This window comes from Procambarus clarkii, chromosome 40 (assembly GCF_040958095.1).
Source record: "Procambarus clarkii isolate CNS0578487 chromosome 40, FALCON_Pclarkii_2.0, whole genome shotgun sequence".
Taxonomy (NCBI): domain Eukaryota; kingdom Metazoa; phylum Arthropoda; class Malacostraca; order Decapoda; family Cambaridae; genus Procambarus; species Procambarus clarkii.
Genome location: NC_091189.1, coordinates 21245391 through 21258769, shown reverse-complemented (window position 1 = coordinate 21258769; position 13379 = coordinate 21245391). Strand labels below are relative to the sequence as shown.

General features: G+C 47.7%; 1 protein-coding gene across 1 annotated transcript; it reads right to left on the bottom strand.

The window, feature by feature from the left end:
• Window positions 1-916: 916 nt before the first annotated feature.
• On the bottom strand, window positions 917-8073 carry LOC138372832 (mucin-22-like). The gene is made up of 6 exons (XM_069338494.1): window positions 7944-8073; window positions 6536-6691; window positions 4069-4224; window positions 2883-3189; window positions 1996-2261; window positions 917-1389 (listed from the first exon to the last, which is right to left on the bottom strand). The coding sequence occupies exons 1-6, from the start codon at window positions 8071-8073 to the stop codon at window positions 917-919; spliced, it is 1488 nt and encodes a 495-aa protein (XP_069194595.1).
• Window positions 8074-13379: the final 5306 nt, after the last annotated feature.

The following is a 13379-nucleotide window of genomic DNA, read 5'->3' as shown; positions in this document are numbered from 1 at the left end:
CTTATGAAATGATAAAGCTACCCATTTCATTATGAATGAGGTCAATTGTTTTTATTAGAGTTAAAATTAACGTAGATATATGACCGAACCTAACCATCCCTACCTAACCTAACCTAACCTATCTTTATGGGTTAGGTTCGGTTAGGTAGCAGAAAAAGTTAGGTTAGGTCAGGTTAGGTAGGTTAGGTAGTCGAAAAACAAATAATTCATGAAAACTTGGCTTATTAGGCAAATTGGGCCTTGCATAGTAGGCTGAGAAGTGCGTTCTGGCTACTAGGTACGACATATATATATATATATATATATATATATATATATATATATATATATATATATATATATATATATATATATATATATATATATAAAAGGGGGGTACCGCCCCTGAGGCAATTGTAGGGACCCACCGCCTCAAAGAAGAGAACACAAAACATTCAGAGAGAAGCTTGCCATTTAACTCTGAATACGTATGAGTATACACTTCTACCACCCCCCCCTTTTTTACGTTGTATACTTTATTATACAAGGCTATACAGTTACATATATATATACATTTCGTTAAACTAGAAAATGTCTATAAAATATTTTCACTCATTCCCGAAATCATTCGCTTATACCCGCGTCCTAAACTATGGAAAATCCACAGCAATTATACGCAAACAAAACCTTTTTTCTCTCTGACGTTTTTCACCAAATTCAGTTGCCATATTTTGTGGCAAAAGCCGCGATAAACTCACGTCTATAAAATAATATGGAATTGTAAATCTGTGTCTCACTGATAGGAATTTGGGGAATTTGAGATCTTTTTTTTTTATGAATATACTTTTGTTGACCGGCAACTATTTTATTTTATGTTATTGCTGTATTTTTGTATTGCTGTTGCTATATATGTTGCTGTTGTTGCATTAACTCCTGTTTATTCGCTGAGTGCCGCTGTATCTGTTACTGCTGCTGCATCTGTTATTGCTGCATCTGGTACTGTTGTATTTGTTACTGCTGCATCTGTTACTGCTGCAGCTGTTACTGCTGCATCTGGTACTGTTGTATCTGTTACTGCTGCATGTGTTACTGCTGCATCTGTTACTGCTGCATCTGTTACTGCTGCATCTGGTACTGTTGTATCTGTTACTGCAGTATCTGTTACTGCTGCTGCATCTGTTACTGCTGCATCTGTTACAACTGCATCTGTTACTGTTGTATCTGTTACTGCTGCATCTGTTACTGCTGCATCTGTTACTGCTGCATCTGTTACTGCTGCATCTGTTACTGCTGCATCTGTTACTGCTGTATCTGTTACTGCTGCATCTGGTACTGTTGTATCTGGTACTGCTGCATCTGTTACTGCTGCATCTGTTACTGCTGCATCTGTTACTGCTGCATCTGCTACTGCTGCATCTGTTACTGCTGCATCTGTTACTGTTGTATCTGTTACTGCTGCATCTGTTACTGCTGCATCTGTTACTGCTGCATCTGTTACTGCTGCATCTGTTACTACTGCATCTGTTACTGCTGCATCTGTTACTGTTGTATCTGTTACTGCTGCATCTGTTATTGCTGCATCAGTTACTGCTGCATCTGTTACTGCTGCATCTGTTACTGCTGCATCTGGTACTGCTGCATCTGTTACTGCTGCATCTGTTACTGCTGTATCTGTTACTGCTGCATCTGGTACTGCTGCATCTGTTACGGCTGCATCTGTTACTGCTGCATCTGTTACTGCTGCATCTGTTACTGCTGGATCTGGTACTGCTGCATCTGTTACTGCTGCATCTGTTACTGTTGTATCTGTTACTGCTGCAGCTGTTACTGCTGCATCTGGTACTGTTGTATCTGTTACTGCTGCATCTGTTACTGCTGCATCTGTTACTACTGCAGCTGTTACTGCTGCATCTGGTACTGCTGCTTCTGTTACTGCTGCATCTGTTACTGCTGCATCTGTTACTGCTGCATCTGTTACTGCTGCATCTGCTACTGCTGCATCTGTTACTGCTGCACCTGTTACTGCTGCATCTGTTACTGCTGCATCTGGTACTGTTGTATCTGTTACTGCTGCATCTGTTACTGCTGCATCTGTTACTGCTGCTGCATCTGTTACTGTTGTATCTGTTACTGCTGCATCTGTTACTGCTGCATCTGTTACTGCTGCACCTGTTAATGCTGCACCTGTTACTGCTGCTTCTGATACTGCTGCATCTGTTACTGCTGCAGCGTTACTTCTGCATCTGTTACTGCTGCATCTGCTACTGCTGCATCTGTTACTGCTGCACCTGTTACTGCTGCATCTGTTACTGCTGCACCTTTTACTGCTGCATCTGTTACTGCTGCATCTGTTACTGCTGCATCTGTTACTGCTGCACCGCTACTGCTGCATCTGTTACTGCTGCACCGCTACTGCTGCAGCTGTTACTGCTGCACCTGTTACTGCTGCATCTGTTACTGCTGCACTTCTTACTGCTGCATCTGTTACTGCTGCATCTGTTACTGCTGCATCTGTTACTGCTGCACCGCTACTGCTGCATCTGTTACTGCTGCATCTGTTACTGCTGTATATGTTACTGCTGCACCTGTTGCTGCTGCATCTGTTACTGCTGCACCTTTTATTGCTGCATCTGTTACTGCTGCACCGCTACTGCTGCATCTGTTACTGCTGCACCTGTTACTGCTGCATCTGTTACTGCTGCACTTCTTACTGCTGCATCTGTTACTGCTGCACCGCTACTGCTGCATCTGTTACTGCTGCACCGCTACTGCTGCAGCTGTTACTGCTGCACCTGTTACTGCTGCATCTGTTACTGCTGCACTTCTTACTGCTGCATCTGTTACTGCTGCATCTGTTACTGCTGCATCGGTTACTGCTGCACCGCTACTGCTGCATCTGTTACTGCTGCACCGCTACTGCTGCATCTGTTACTGCTGCATCTGTTACTGCTGCATCTGGTACTGTTGTATCTGTTACTGCTGTATCTGTTACTGCTGCTGCATCTGTTACTGCTGCATCTGTTACTGCTGCATCTGTTACTGCTGCATCTGGTACTGTTGTATCTGATACTGCTGCATCTGTTACTGCTGCATCTGGTACTGCTGCATCTGTTACTGCTGCATCTGGTACTGCTGTATCTGTTACTGCTGCTGTATCTGTTACTGCTGCTGCATCTGTTACTGCTGCATCTGTTACTGCTGCATCTGTTACTGTTGTATCTGTTACTGCTGCATCTGTTACTGCTGCATCTGTTACTGCTGCATCTGTTACTGCTGCATCTGATACTGCTGCATCTGTTACTGCTGTATCTGTTACTGCTGCATCTGGTACTGCTGCATCTGTTACTGCTGCATCTGTTACGGCTGCATCTGTTACTGCTGCATCTGTTACTGCTGCATCTGTTACTGCTGGATCTGGTACTGCTGCATCTGTTACTGCTGCATCTGTTACTGCTGCATCTGTTACTGTTGTATCTGTTACTGCTGCAGCTGTTACTGCTGCATCTGGTACTGTTGTATCTGTTACTGCTGCATCTGTTACTGCTGCATCTGTTACAACTGCAGCTGTTACTGCTGCATCTGGTACTGCTGCATCTGTTACTGCTGCATCTGTTACTGCTGCATCTGTTACTGCTGCATCTGCTACTGCTGCATCTGTTACTGCTGCACCTGTTACTGCTGCGTCTGTTACTGCTGCATCTGGTACTGTTGTATCTGTTACTGCTGCATCTGTTACTGCTGCTGCATCTGTTACTGTTGTATCTGTTACTGCTGCATCTGGTACTGCTGCATCTGTTACTGTTGTATCTGTTACTGCTGCATCTGTTACTGCTGCACCTGTTACTGCTGCATCTGATACTGCTGCATCTGTTACTGCTGCAGCTTTACTGCTGCATCTGTTACTGCTGCATCTGCTACTGCTGCATCTGTTACTGCTGCACCTGTTACTGCTGCATCTGTTACTGCTGCATCTGTTACTGCTGCATCTGTTACTGCTGCATCTGTTACTGCTGCATCTGTTACTGCTGCACCGCTACTGCTGCATCTGTTACTGCTGCACCGCTACTGCTGCAGCTGTTACTGCTGCACCTGTTACTGCTGCATCTGTTACTGCTGCACTTGTTACTGCTGCATCTGTTACTTCCTGCACCGCTACTGCTGCATCTGTTAATGCTGCATCTGTTACTGCTGTATCTGTTACTGCTGCACCTGTTACTGCTGCATCTGTTACTGCTGCACCTGTTACTGCTGCATCTTTGAGATATATACAAGAGTTGTTACATTCCTGTACAGCCACTAGTACGCATAGCGTTTCGGGCAGGTCCCTGGAATACGAACCCAGCCGCGAAGAATCGTTTTTTCATCCAAGTACACATTTTACTGTTGCGTTAAACAGAGGCTACAGTTAAGGAATTGCGCCCAGTAAATCCTCCCCGGCCAGGATACGAACCCATGACATAGCGCTCGCGGAACGCCAGGCGAGTGTCTTACCACTACACCACGGAGACAGTAACCATCTGTTACTGCTGCATCTGTTACTGCTGCACCGCTACTGCTGCACCGCTACTGCTGCATCTGTTACTGCTGCATCTGTTACTGCTGCACCTGTTACTGCTGCATCTGTTACTGCTGCACCTGTTACTGCTGCATCTGTTACTGCTGCATCTGTTACTGCTGCATCTGTTACTGCTGCATCTGTTACTGCTGCAGCGTTACTGCTGCAGCTGTTACTGCTGCAGCTGTTACTGCTGCATCTGTTACTGCTGCATCTGTTACTGCTGCATCTGTTACTGCTGCATCTGTTACTGCTGCATCTGTTACTGCTGCAGCGTTACTGCTGCAGCTGTTACTGCTGCATCTGGTACGGCTGCATCTGTTACTGCTGCATCTGTTACTGCTGCAGCTGTTACTGCTGCATCTGTTACGGCTGCATCTGTTACTGCTGCATCTGTTACTGCTGCAGCTGTTACTGCTGCATCTGTTACTGCTGCATCTGTTACTGCTGCAGCGTTACTGCTGCATCTGTTACTGCTGCATCTGTTACTGCTGCATCTGTTACTGCTGCAGCGTTACTGCTACAGCGTTACTGCTGCATCTGTTACTGCTGCATCTGTTACTGCTGCATCTGTTACTGCTGCAGCGTTACTGCTGCATCTGTTACTGCTGCATCTGTTACTGCTGTATCTATTACTGCTGCATCTGTTACTGCTGCATCTGTTACTGCTGCACCTGTTACTGCTGCAGCTGTTACTGCTGCATCTGTTACTGCTGTATCTGTTACTGCTGCATCTGTTACTGCTGCATCTGTTACTGCTGCATCTGTTACTGCTGCAGCGTTACTGCTGCAGCGTTACTGCTGCATCTGTTACTGCTGCATCTGTTACTGCTGCATCTGTTACTGCTGCACCTGTTACTGCTGCACCTGTTACTGCTGCACCTGTTACTGCTGCATCTGTTACTGCTGCTGCATCTGTTACTGCTGCATCTGTTACTGCTGCATCTGTTACTGCTGCATCTGGTACTGTTGTATCTGATACTGCTGCATCTGTTACTGCTGCATCTGGTACTGCTGCATCTGTTACTGCTGCATCTGGTACTGCTGTATCTGTTACTGCTGCTGTATCTGTTACTGCTGCTGCATCTGTTACTGCTGCATCTGTTACTGCTGCATCTGTTACTGTTGTATCTGTTACTGCTGCATCTGTTACTGCTGCATCTGTTACTGCTGCATCTGTTACTGCTGCATCTGATACTGCTGCATCTGTTACTGCTGTATCTGTTACTGCTGCATCTGGTACTGCTGCATCTGTTACTGCTGCATCTGTTACGGCTGCATCTGTTACTGCTGCATCTGTTACTGCTGCATCTGTTACTGCTGGATCTGGTACTGCTGCATCTGTTACTGCTGCATCTGTTACTGCTGCATCTGTTACTGTTGTATCTGTTACTGCTGCAGCTGTTACTGCTGCATCTGGTACTGTTGTATCTGTTACTGCTGCATCTGTTACTGCTGCATCTGTTACAACTGCAGCTGTTACTGCTGCATCTGGTACTGCTGCATCTGTTACTGCTGCATCTGTTACTGCTGCATCTGTTACTGCTGCATCTGCTACTGCTGCATCTGTTACTGCTGCACCTGTTACTGCTGCATCTGTTACTGCTGCATCTGGTACTGTTGTATCTGTTACTGCTGCATCTGTTACTGCTGCTGCATCTGTTACTGTTGTATCTGTTACTGCTGCATCTGGTACTGCTGCATCTGTTACTGTTGTATCTGTTACTGCTGCATCTGTTACTGCTGCACCTGTTACTGCTGCATCTGATACTGCTGCATCTGTTACTGCTGCAGCTTTACTGCTGCATCTGTTACTGCTGCATCTGCTACTGCTGCATCTGTTACTGCTGCACCTGTTACTGCTGCATCTGTTACTGCTGCATCTGTTACTGCTGCATCTGTTACTGCTGCATCTGTTACTGCTGCATCTGTTACTGCTGCACCGCTACTGCTGCATCTGTTACTGCTGCACCGCTACTGCTGCAGCTGTTACTGCTGCACCTGTTACTGCTGCATCTGTTACTGCTGCACTTGTTACTGCTGCATCTGTTACTTCCTGCACCGCTACTGCTGCATCTGTTAATGCTGCATCTGTTACTGCTGTATCTGTTACTGCTGCACCTGTTACTGCTGCATCTGTTACTGCTGCACCTGTTACTGCTGCATCTTTGAGATATATACAAGAGTTGTTACATTCCTGTACAGCCACTAGTACGCATAGCGTTTCGGGCAGGTCCCTGGAATACGAACCCAGCCGCGAAGAATCGTTTTTTCATCCAAGTACACATTTTACTGTTGCGTTAAACAGAGGCTACAGTTAAGGAATTGCGCCCAGTAAATCCTCCCCGGCCAGGATACGAACCCATGACATAGCGCTCGCGGAACGCCAGGCGAGTGTCTTACCACTACACCACGGAGACAGTAACCATCTGTTACTGCTGCATCTGTTACTGCTGCACCGCTACTGCTGCACCGCTACTGCTGCATCTGTTACTGCTGCATCTGTTACTGCTGCACCTGTTACTGCTGCATCTGTTACTGCTGCACCTGTTACTGCTGCATCTGTTACTGCTGCATCTGTTACTGCTGCATCTGTTACTGCTGCATCTGTTACTGCTGCAGCGTTACTGCTGCAGCTGTTACTGCTGCAGCTGTTACTGCTGCATCTGTTACTGCTGCATCTGTTACTGCTGCATCTGTTACTGCTGCATCTGTTACTGCTGCATCTGTTACTGCTGCAGCGTTACTGCTGCAGCTGTTACTGCTGCATCTGGTACGGCTGCATCTGTTACTGCTGCATCTGTTACTGCTGCAGCTGTTACTGCTGCATCTGTTACGGCTGCATCTGTTACTGCTGCATCTGTTACTGCTGCAGCTGTTACTGCTGCATCTGTTACTGCTGCATCTGTTACTGCTGCAGCGTTACTGCTGCATCTGTTACTGCTGCATCTGTTACTGCTGCATCTGTTACTGCTGCAGCGTTACTGCTACAGCGTTACTGCTGCATCTGTTACTGCTGCATCTGTTACTGCTGCATCTGTTACTGCTGCAGCGTTACTGCTGCATCTGTTACTGCTGCATCTGTTACTGCTGTATCTATTACTGCTGCATCTGTTACTGCTGCATCTGTTACTGCTGCACCTGTTACTGCTGCAGCTGTTACTGCTGCATCTGTTACTGCTGTATCTGTTACTGCTGCATCTGTTACTGCTGCATCTGTTACTGCTGCATCTGTTACTGCTGCAGCGTTACTGCTGCAGCGTTACTGCTGCATCTGTTACTGCTGCATCTGTTACTGCTGCATCTGTTACTGCTGCATCTGTTACTGCTGCACCTGTTACTGCTGCACCTGTTACTGCTGCACCTGTTACTGCTGCACCTGTTACTGCTGCATCTGTTACTGCTGCACCTGTTACTGCTGCATCTGTTACTGCTGCACCTGTTACTGCTGCATCTGTTACTGCTGCACCTGTTACTGCTGCAGTTGCTGTTTGTTGTGCTGCTGCTGCTACTGTTGCCAACACGTGGGTTGCGGCCATATATTGAGACGAGGGCGGCCAGAGGGGAGGCCGGAGCGAGCCAGGCTCAGCCACACCGTCACATCTCTCCTGCGCCACTACAGGTCAAAGTCCCATTGATATCTGGTATTATTGTGGACCCTTCGTTCTCCTGTGGCTTAGCACGTTCTTTTCTGGAGATCACGCGATGCTCTAAAACCGAACACTTTAGGCTTTCGCTTGGGAGGAGGAGGAGGAGGAGGAGGAGGAGGAGGAGGAGGAGGAGGAGGTAGGAAAGAGTAGAAAAATATTTATGTGCATAGTATGTGCGCGCGTGCACGTATGCGCGTGTGCGTGTGTGTACTCACCTAGACGTATTTGCACGGTCGAGCTAGGCTCCTGGCCCCGCCTTCCGAACATTCTTAGATTAATGCTGTGACTCATTTCTCACACTTTTTTAATTTTGAATCGAATTAGCTTCATCAACCTCTTCGTCTAAGGTATTCCACATGTTGACAGCTCTAACACTTACAACACACCTGCCGTCTCTGTGACTCATTTGCGTCTCCAGTTTCCGTTCATGGCGTCTCATTCTGTTGTTCCTAGCTTTATACAATGTTGCTTTGTCTACTTTGTCAATTCTCTTAGGATCTTATATGTTCTTGTCATGTCTCCCTACTCTCCTTTCTCTAGTGTGTTAAGGTCCAGTTCTCTGTCTATCCTCATAGCTCAAGCCCATCAACTCAGGATCTAGTCTTGTTGTATATCTTTGGACGTTATCTAGTTTCTCCTTAACCTTTTTCAGGTTAGTGTTCCATGCTGGGGATGCATATTCCAGTGTGGGTCTCACCTCCGCTGTATATAGGGCCCCGGAAAGTACCTTTGTCCATGTTTCTGATACCCGGATGTTGGCCAGTGTGTCACCTGCAGCTGTTGGTATTCTGCTAATGTTGGCTTCTGGCATCAGATTTGGGGTTATGTCCACTCCCAGGTCTTTCTCCTTTTCTGATTGAAGGTTCTGTCTTCCCTTCATCCTATACTGCTGTACTGGTCATCGCACTCCTGTATCAATTCTCATAACTTTGCATTTGGCTGGGTTAAATTCTAACAGCCATTTTTCAGACAACTTCTGGAGTGTCCAAATCCGTTTGCAATGCATAACAATCTACACCTGTGTTAACTCTATTATTTGCTAGATGAAGAGGTGAATGAGGGTGAAAGAAACTGCCTATTTGTTTCTGTCTCCGCCGGGGATCGAATCCGAACCCCGTAGGACTACCATCCCAGAGCGCTGTCCACTCAGCCGCGAGGCCCCTGTGTGTGTGTGTGTGTGTGTACTCACCTAGACATGCATAGCGAGTTGACCCTATGCTCCAGGCTGTGTGTGGAGCCGTGTTTTACCGAGGTTAATGTTATGTGGTAAATCCACTGATGACAGCCCCCCCCCCACCCTCCAGCCGTGTGGGATGGGACCGTCCCATCCACTACCATCTCTCATCCTCACCTTAACGACGCACGAGTAGTAACCGTAACTAACTTAGAGACTTGTTGACCACTTCTTGAGTAGCTTGTGGTATAAAAAGACTCTTGATATATGGTCGTGTATTCATGAACAAGAAATTGAGTAACTAGCTTCACAAACATTGTTACTTGCTTAGCTAAATGAACTGTTCCTGAACCCATTATGTGCCTCTGTAACCTTATCCCCCATCACCCACGGGATGGGGTGCATAATAAAGCCCTAAACTATGAAAAAGCTATCTTGACCCTTTTTTTAACCCCTTAACTTCCCCCTTACCCACCTCCCCTCGTTTCTGGACAGGATCATTTTAAATAGTACTGAGGTGGGGGTTGAGGAGCAGTTATGAGAAAAGGGGATAGTGTCAGATCACCTCATCCCCCTTATACAGGGATAACAGGCGCTAGGATTAGGGGCCTTAAGGGATAGTTGGGGAATCTGGAGAGGGGGAAGGATAGGTGCTGAAGCGTGAAGCTGACAATACAGGATGAGGGGAGGACAGCTGACATGGGGAAGAGGACCTACCTTCATGGGGGTGAGGTGGAAGGACCTTACCCCATTACCCCAAGGGAAAGATGAGCTGACATCATGGGCATAGGATCTGACATGATGGGGTGAGGGGAGAGGACCTGAGGGGAGGGGGAGGTGACGGGGTGAGGGGAAAATATACTGTGGTTTGGTGAGGGTTGAACAAACTGGGGGAAGAGACAGAGGGGAGAAGAGGGGATCGAGGTAAATGGGAAAAGAAGGATAATACCAAGGGATTAGATGGGTGAGGGAACGGAGGGGAGAGGTGATGAGAGAGACAAACACGGGGAGGGAGGGAGAGAGAGAGAGAGAGAGAGAGAGAGAGAGAGAGAGAGAGAGAGAGAGAGACAGAGGGAGAGAGAGAGAGAGAGAGAGAGAGAGAGAGAGAGAGAGAGAGAGAGAGAGAGACAGAGACAGAGGGAGAGAGAGAGAGAGAGAGAGAGAGAGAGAGAGAGAGAGCGAGAGAGCGAGAGAGCGAGAGAGAGAGAGAGAGGGAGAGGGAGGGAGAGAGAGACAGAGGGAGAGAGAGAGAGACAGAGAGAGAGAGACAGAGGGAGAGAGAGAGAGAGAGACAGAGGGAGAGAGAGAGAGAGAGACAGAGGGAGAGAGAGAGAGAGAGACAGAGGGAGAGAGAGAGAGGGAGAGAGAGAGAGAGAGGGAGAGAGAGAGAGAGAGAGAGAGAGAGAGAGAGGGAGGGAGAGAGAGACAGAGGGAGAGAGAGAGAGAGAGAGAGAGAGAGAGAGAGGGAGAGAGAGAGGGAGGGAGAGAGAGACAGAGGGAGAGAGAGAGAGAGAGAGAGAGAGAGAGAGAGAGAGAGAGAGAGAGAGAGAGAGAGAGAGAGAGAGAGAGAGACAGAGGGAGAGAGAGACAGAGGGAGAGAGAGAGAGAGAGAGAGAGAGAGAGAGAGGGAGAGAGAGAGGGAGGGAGAGAGAGACAGAGGGAGAGAGAGAGAGAGAGAGAGAGAGAGAGAGAGAGAGAGAGAGAGAGAGAGAGAGAGCGAGAGAGAGAGAGAGAGAGAGAGAGAGAGAGAGAGAGAGAGAGAGAGAGAGCGAGAGAGAGAGAGAGAGAGAGGGAGGGAGAGAGAGGGAGGGAGAGAGAGACAGAGGGAGAGAGAGAGAGACAGAGGGAGAGAGAGAGGGAGAGGTAAAAGTAAAAGGTGGCAAAAGAAAATTAAGATAATAGGAATAAGGGGAGGTACGAGGTAGTGGAGATGTGGGAGTTAATGGGTTGGTGTGAGGGAGGGATGGAGGGAGGGAGGGGGAGAGAGGGGGGGGGTAAGGATGAGAGGGAGCGAGCGAAATGAATTTAATGTGTTCTTACTCTAGTGAGGGGGGGGGGGGGTAGGAGGTAGGTAAGGTAGGGGGGAGAAACAGAAAGTAAGAGGGTAGAGAAGTAGGGAAGAGGGTAGGAAACGGGGGGAAGAAGGCAGGAAAGAGGGAGAGACGGTAGGCTAGGACAATGAAGAAAATGAGGGAGAGAAGGTAGGAAAGAGGGAAAAGAGGATAGGGATGAGGGAAAAGTAGGTAGGGGAAAGATGGTAGAGAAGGTAGGAACAAAGGGGGAAGAGGGTAGGAAAGAGGGGGAGAGAAGGTAGGAAATAGTGGAGGAGAAGGTAGCAAAGATGGGGGAGAAGGTATGAAAGAGGGGAGAAAATGGAAAAAAGGAGAGAAGATATGAAAGAAAGGGAGGAGAAAGAAAAGAGGGGAGAGAAGGTGGGTAAGAGGGGGAGAAGGTAGGAAAGAGAGGGGGAAGATAGGAAAGAGGGGGGAAGAAAGTAAGAAAGAGGGAGAGAGACAGGGGGAGATGAAGGCTTATTGAAGAACCTGTTATGTTAGTCGGCAGTAAACACTTTGGAAAGAGAAAGGGAAAATAGGAATAATGGAGAAAGGTGGTTATGGAGGAGTGATGGAGAAAGGTGGTTATGGAGGAGTGATGGAGAAAGGTGCTTATGGAGGAGTGATGGAGAAAGGGGGATGATAGAGGGAGATAGAAATATGCAGCTTATCTCATCAACGTGCTAACCATCTACTCTTTAAGTCACGGGCCAGTACTCATCAAGCATGTTAGGCAACTGCTTACGAAACCTGTACATCTTTCCTAAAGCATGGCGGCTCTGTTTACATTTATTAAACAGTTTCCGAGTTTGAAAACTTCACAACCCGAAGATATTATTGTTATAAGCAACCTCGTAGTGCTTCGGGGCTCATAAACTGTTTTAATAGATGTAAACAAAGCCGCCATGATTGAGTAAAGTTGTACAGGCTTCGTAAATGGTTGTGCAAATGCTTGATGAATCCTGGCCTATTATTGTATATATACACTTAAAACACTACACTACACTACACTTGTCGTGGCACAGTCGATTAAGGCGCGTCTGGTATCCTCTCGGACGCAGGTTCGAACCCTCATCACGGCTCTTGTGGGGCCTCACACACGAGGAAACACTTTACTCACAAAATTTGTTGCAGATTTGTCTGATTCCCCAATTGTCGTGGTCCTCACGTAACTCTTATAGGGGGTGAGGGGATATGAGGGAGGGGAGCTGGGATATGAGGGTAGGGAGCTGGGATATGAGAGTAGGGAGCTGGGATATGGAAATAAGGAACTGGGATAGGCCTGATGAAAGAAATGATGACCATCCACCTAGACCATCCGGGATAGAACTCTATAAACGCAGTATTTTTCCTCGGGATTTCTAGCTTTGAAATCTAAAACTGTCATTGTCATGTAGGCATTGTGAGGGAGCATGAGTGATGAAGGGTGAGGGGAAGCGAGTGATAGTGAGGGGAAGCGAGTGATAGTGAAGGGAAGCGAGTGATAGTGAGGGCACGGACAGTGGTTGAATTTTGTTATGTTTGGTCATGATACTACCGGGGAAAAGGTCAGGTGCCTACCAGGTGTTAACATGATGGACAGAGGGAGGGAGGGGGAGAGAGGGAGGGAAGGAAGGGGAGAGGGAGGGAAGGAAGGGGAAAGGAAGGAAGGAAGCAGCTGCAAGGTAATCAGTGGACAGCAGTGCTATATAATTTAGTGACTAATTCTCTGGTCTGAAGGCCAGGGATACAATCGTGACTGTCATGGTGACCGTCACCCCTCCCCTCCTTGTCTCCCCTCTCCTCTTTGGCCTCTTCTTGTCTCCCCTCTCCTCCTCCCCTCCTTGTCTCCCCTCTCCTCTTTGTCCCCTCCTTGTCTCCCCTCTCCTCCTCCCCTCCTTGTCCCCCCCTCTCCCCCTCTCCTCTTTGTCCCCTCTCCGCTCCTTGTTCTCTCCCTCCCCCCCCCCCCCACCCCAAAATATTACAGT

Bases quoted from the DNA above. Each gene is read 5' to 3' on its own strand.
- LOC138372832 (XM_069338494.1), bottom strand. From the start codon at position 8,073: ATGGCCGCAACCCACGTGTTGGCAACAGTAGCAGCAGCAGCACAACAA. The intron at 6,692-7,943 runs GTGCAGCAGTAA...AAGATGCAGCAG, and splicing joins AACAGATGCAGCAGTAACAG to TAACAGGTGCAGCAGTAACA. The intron at 1,390-1,995 runs GTGCAGCAGTAA...TAACAGATGCAG, and splicing joins AACAGATGCAGCAGTAACAG to CAGTAGCAGATGCAGCAGTA.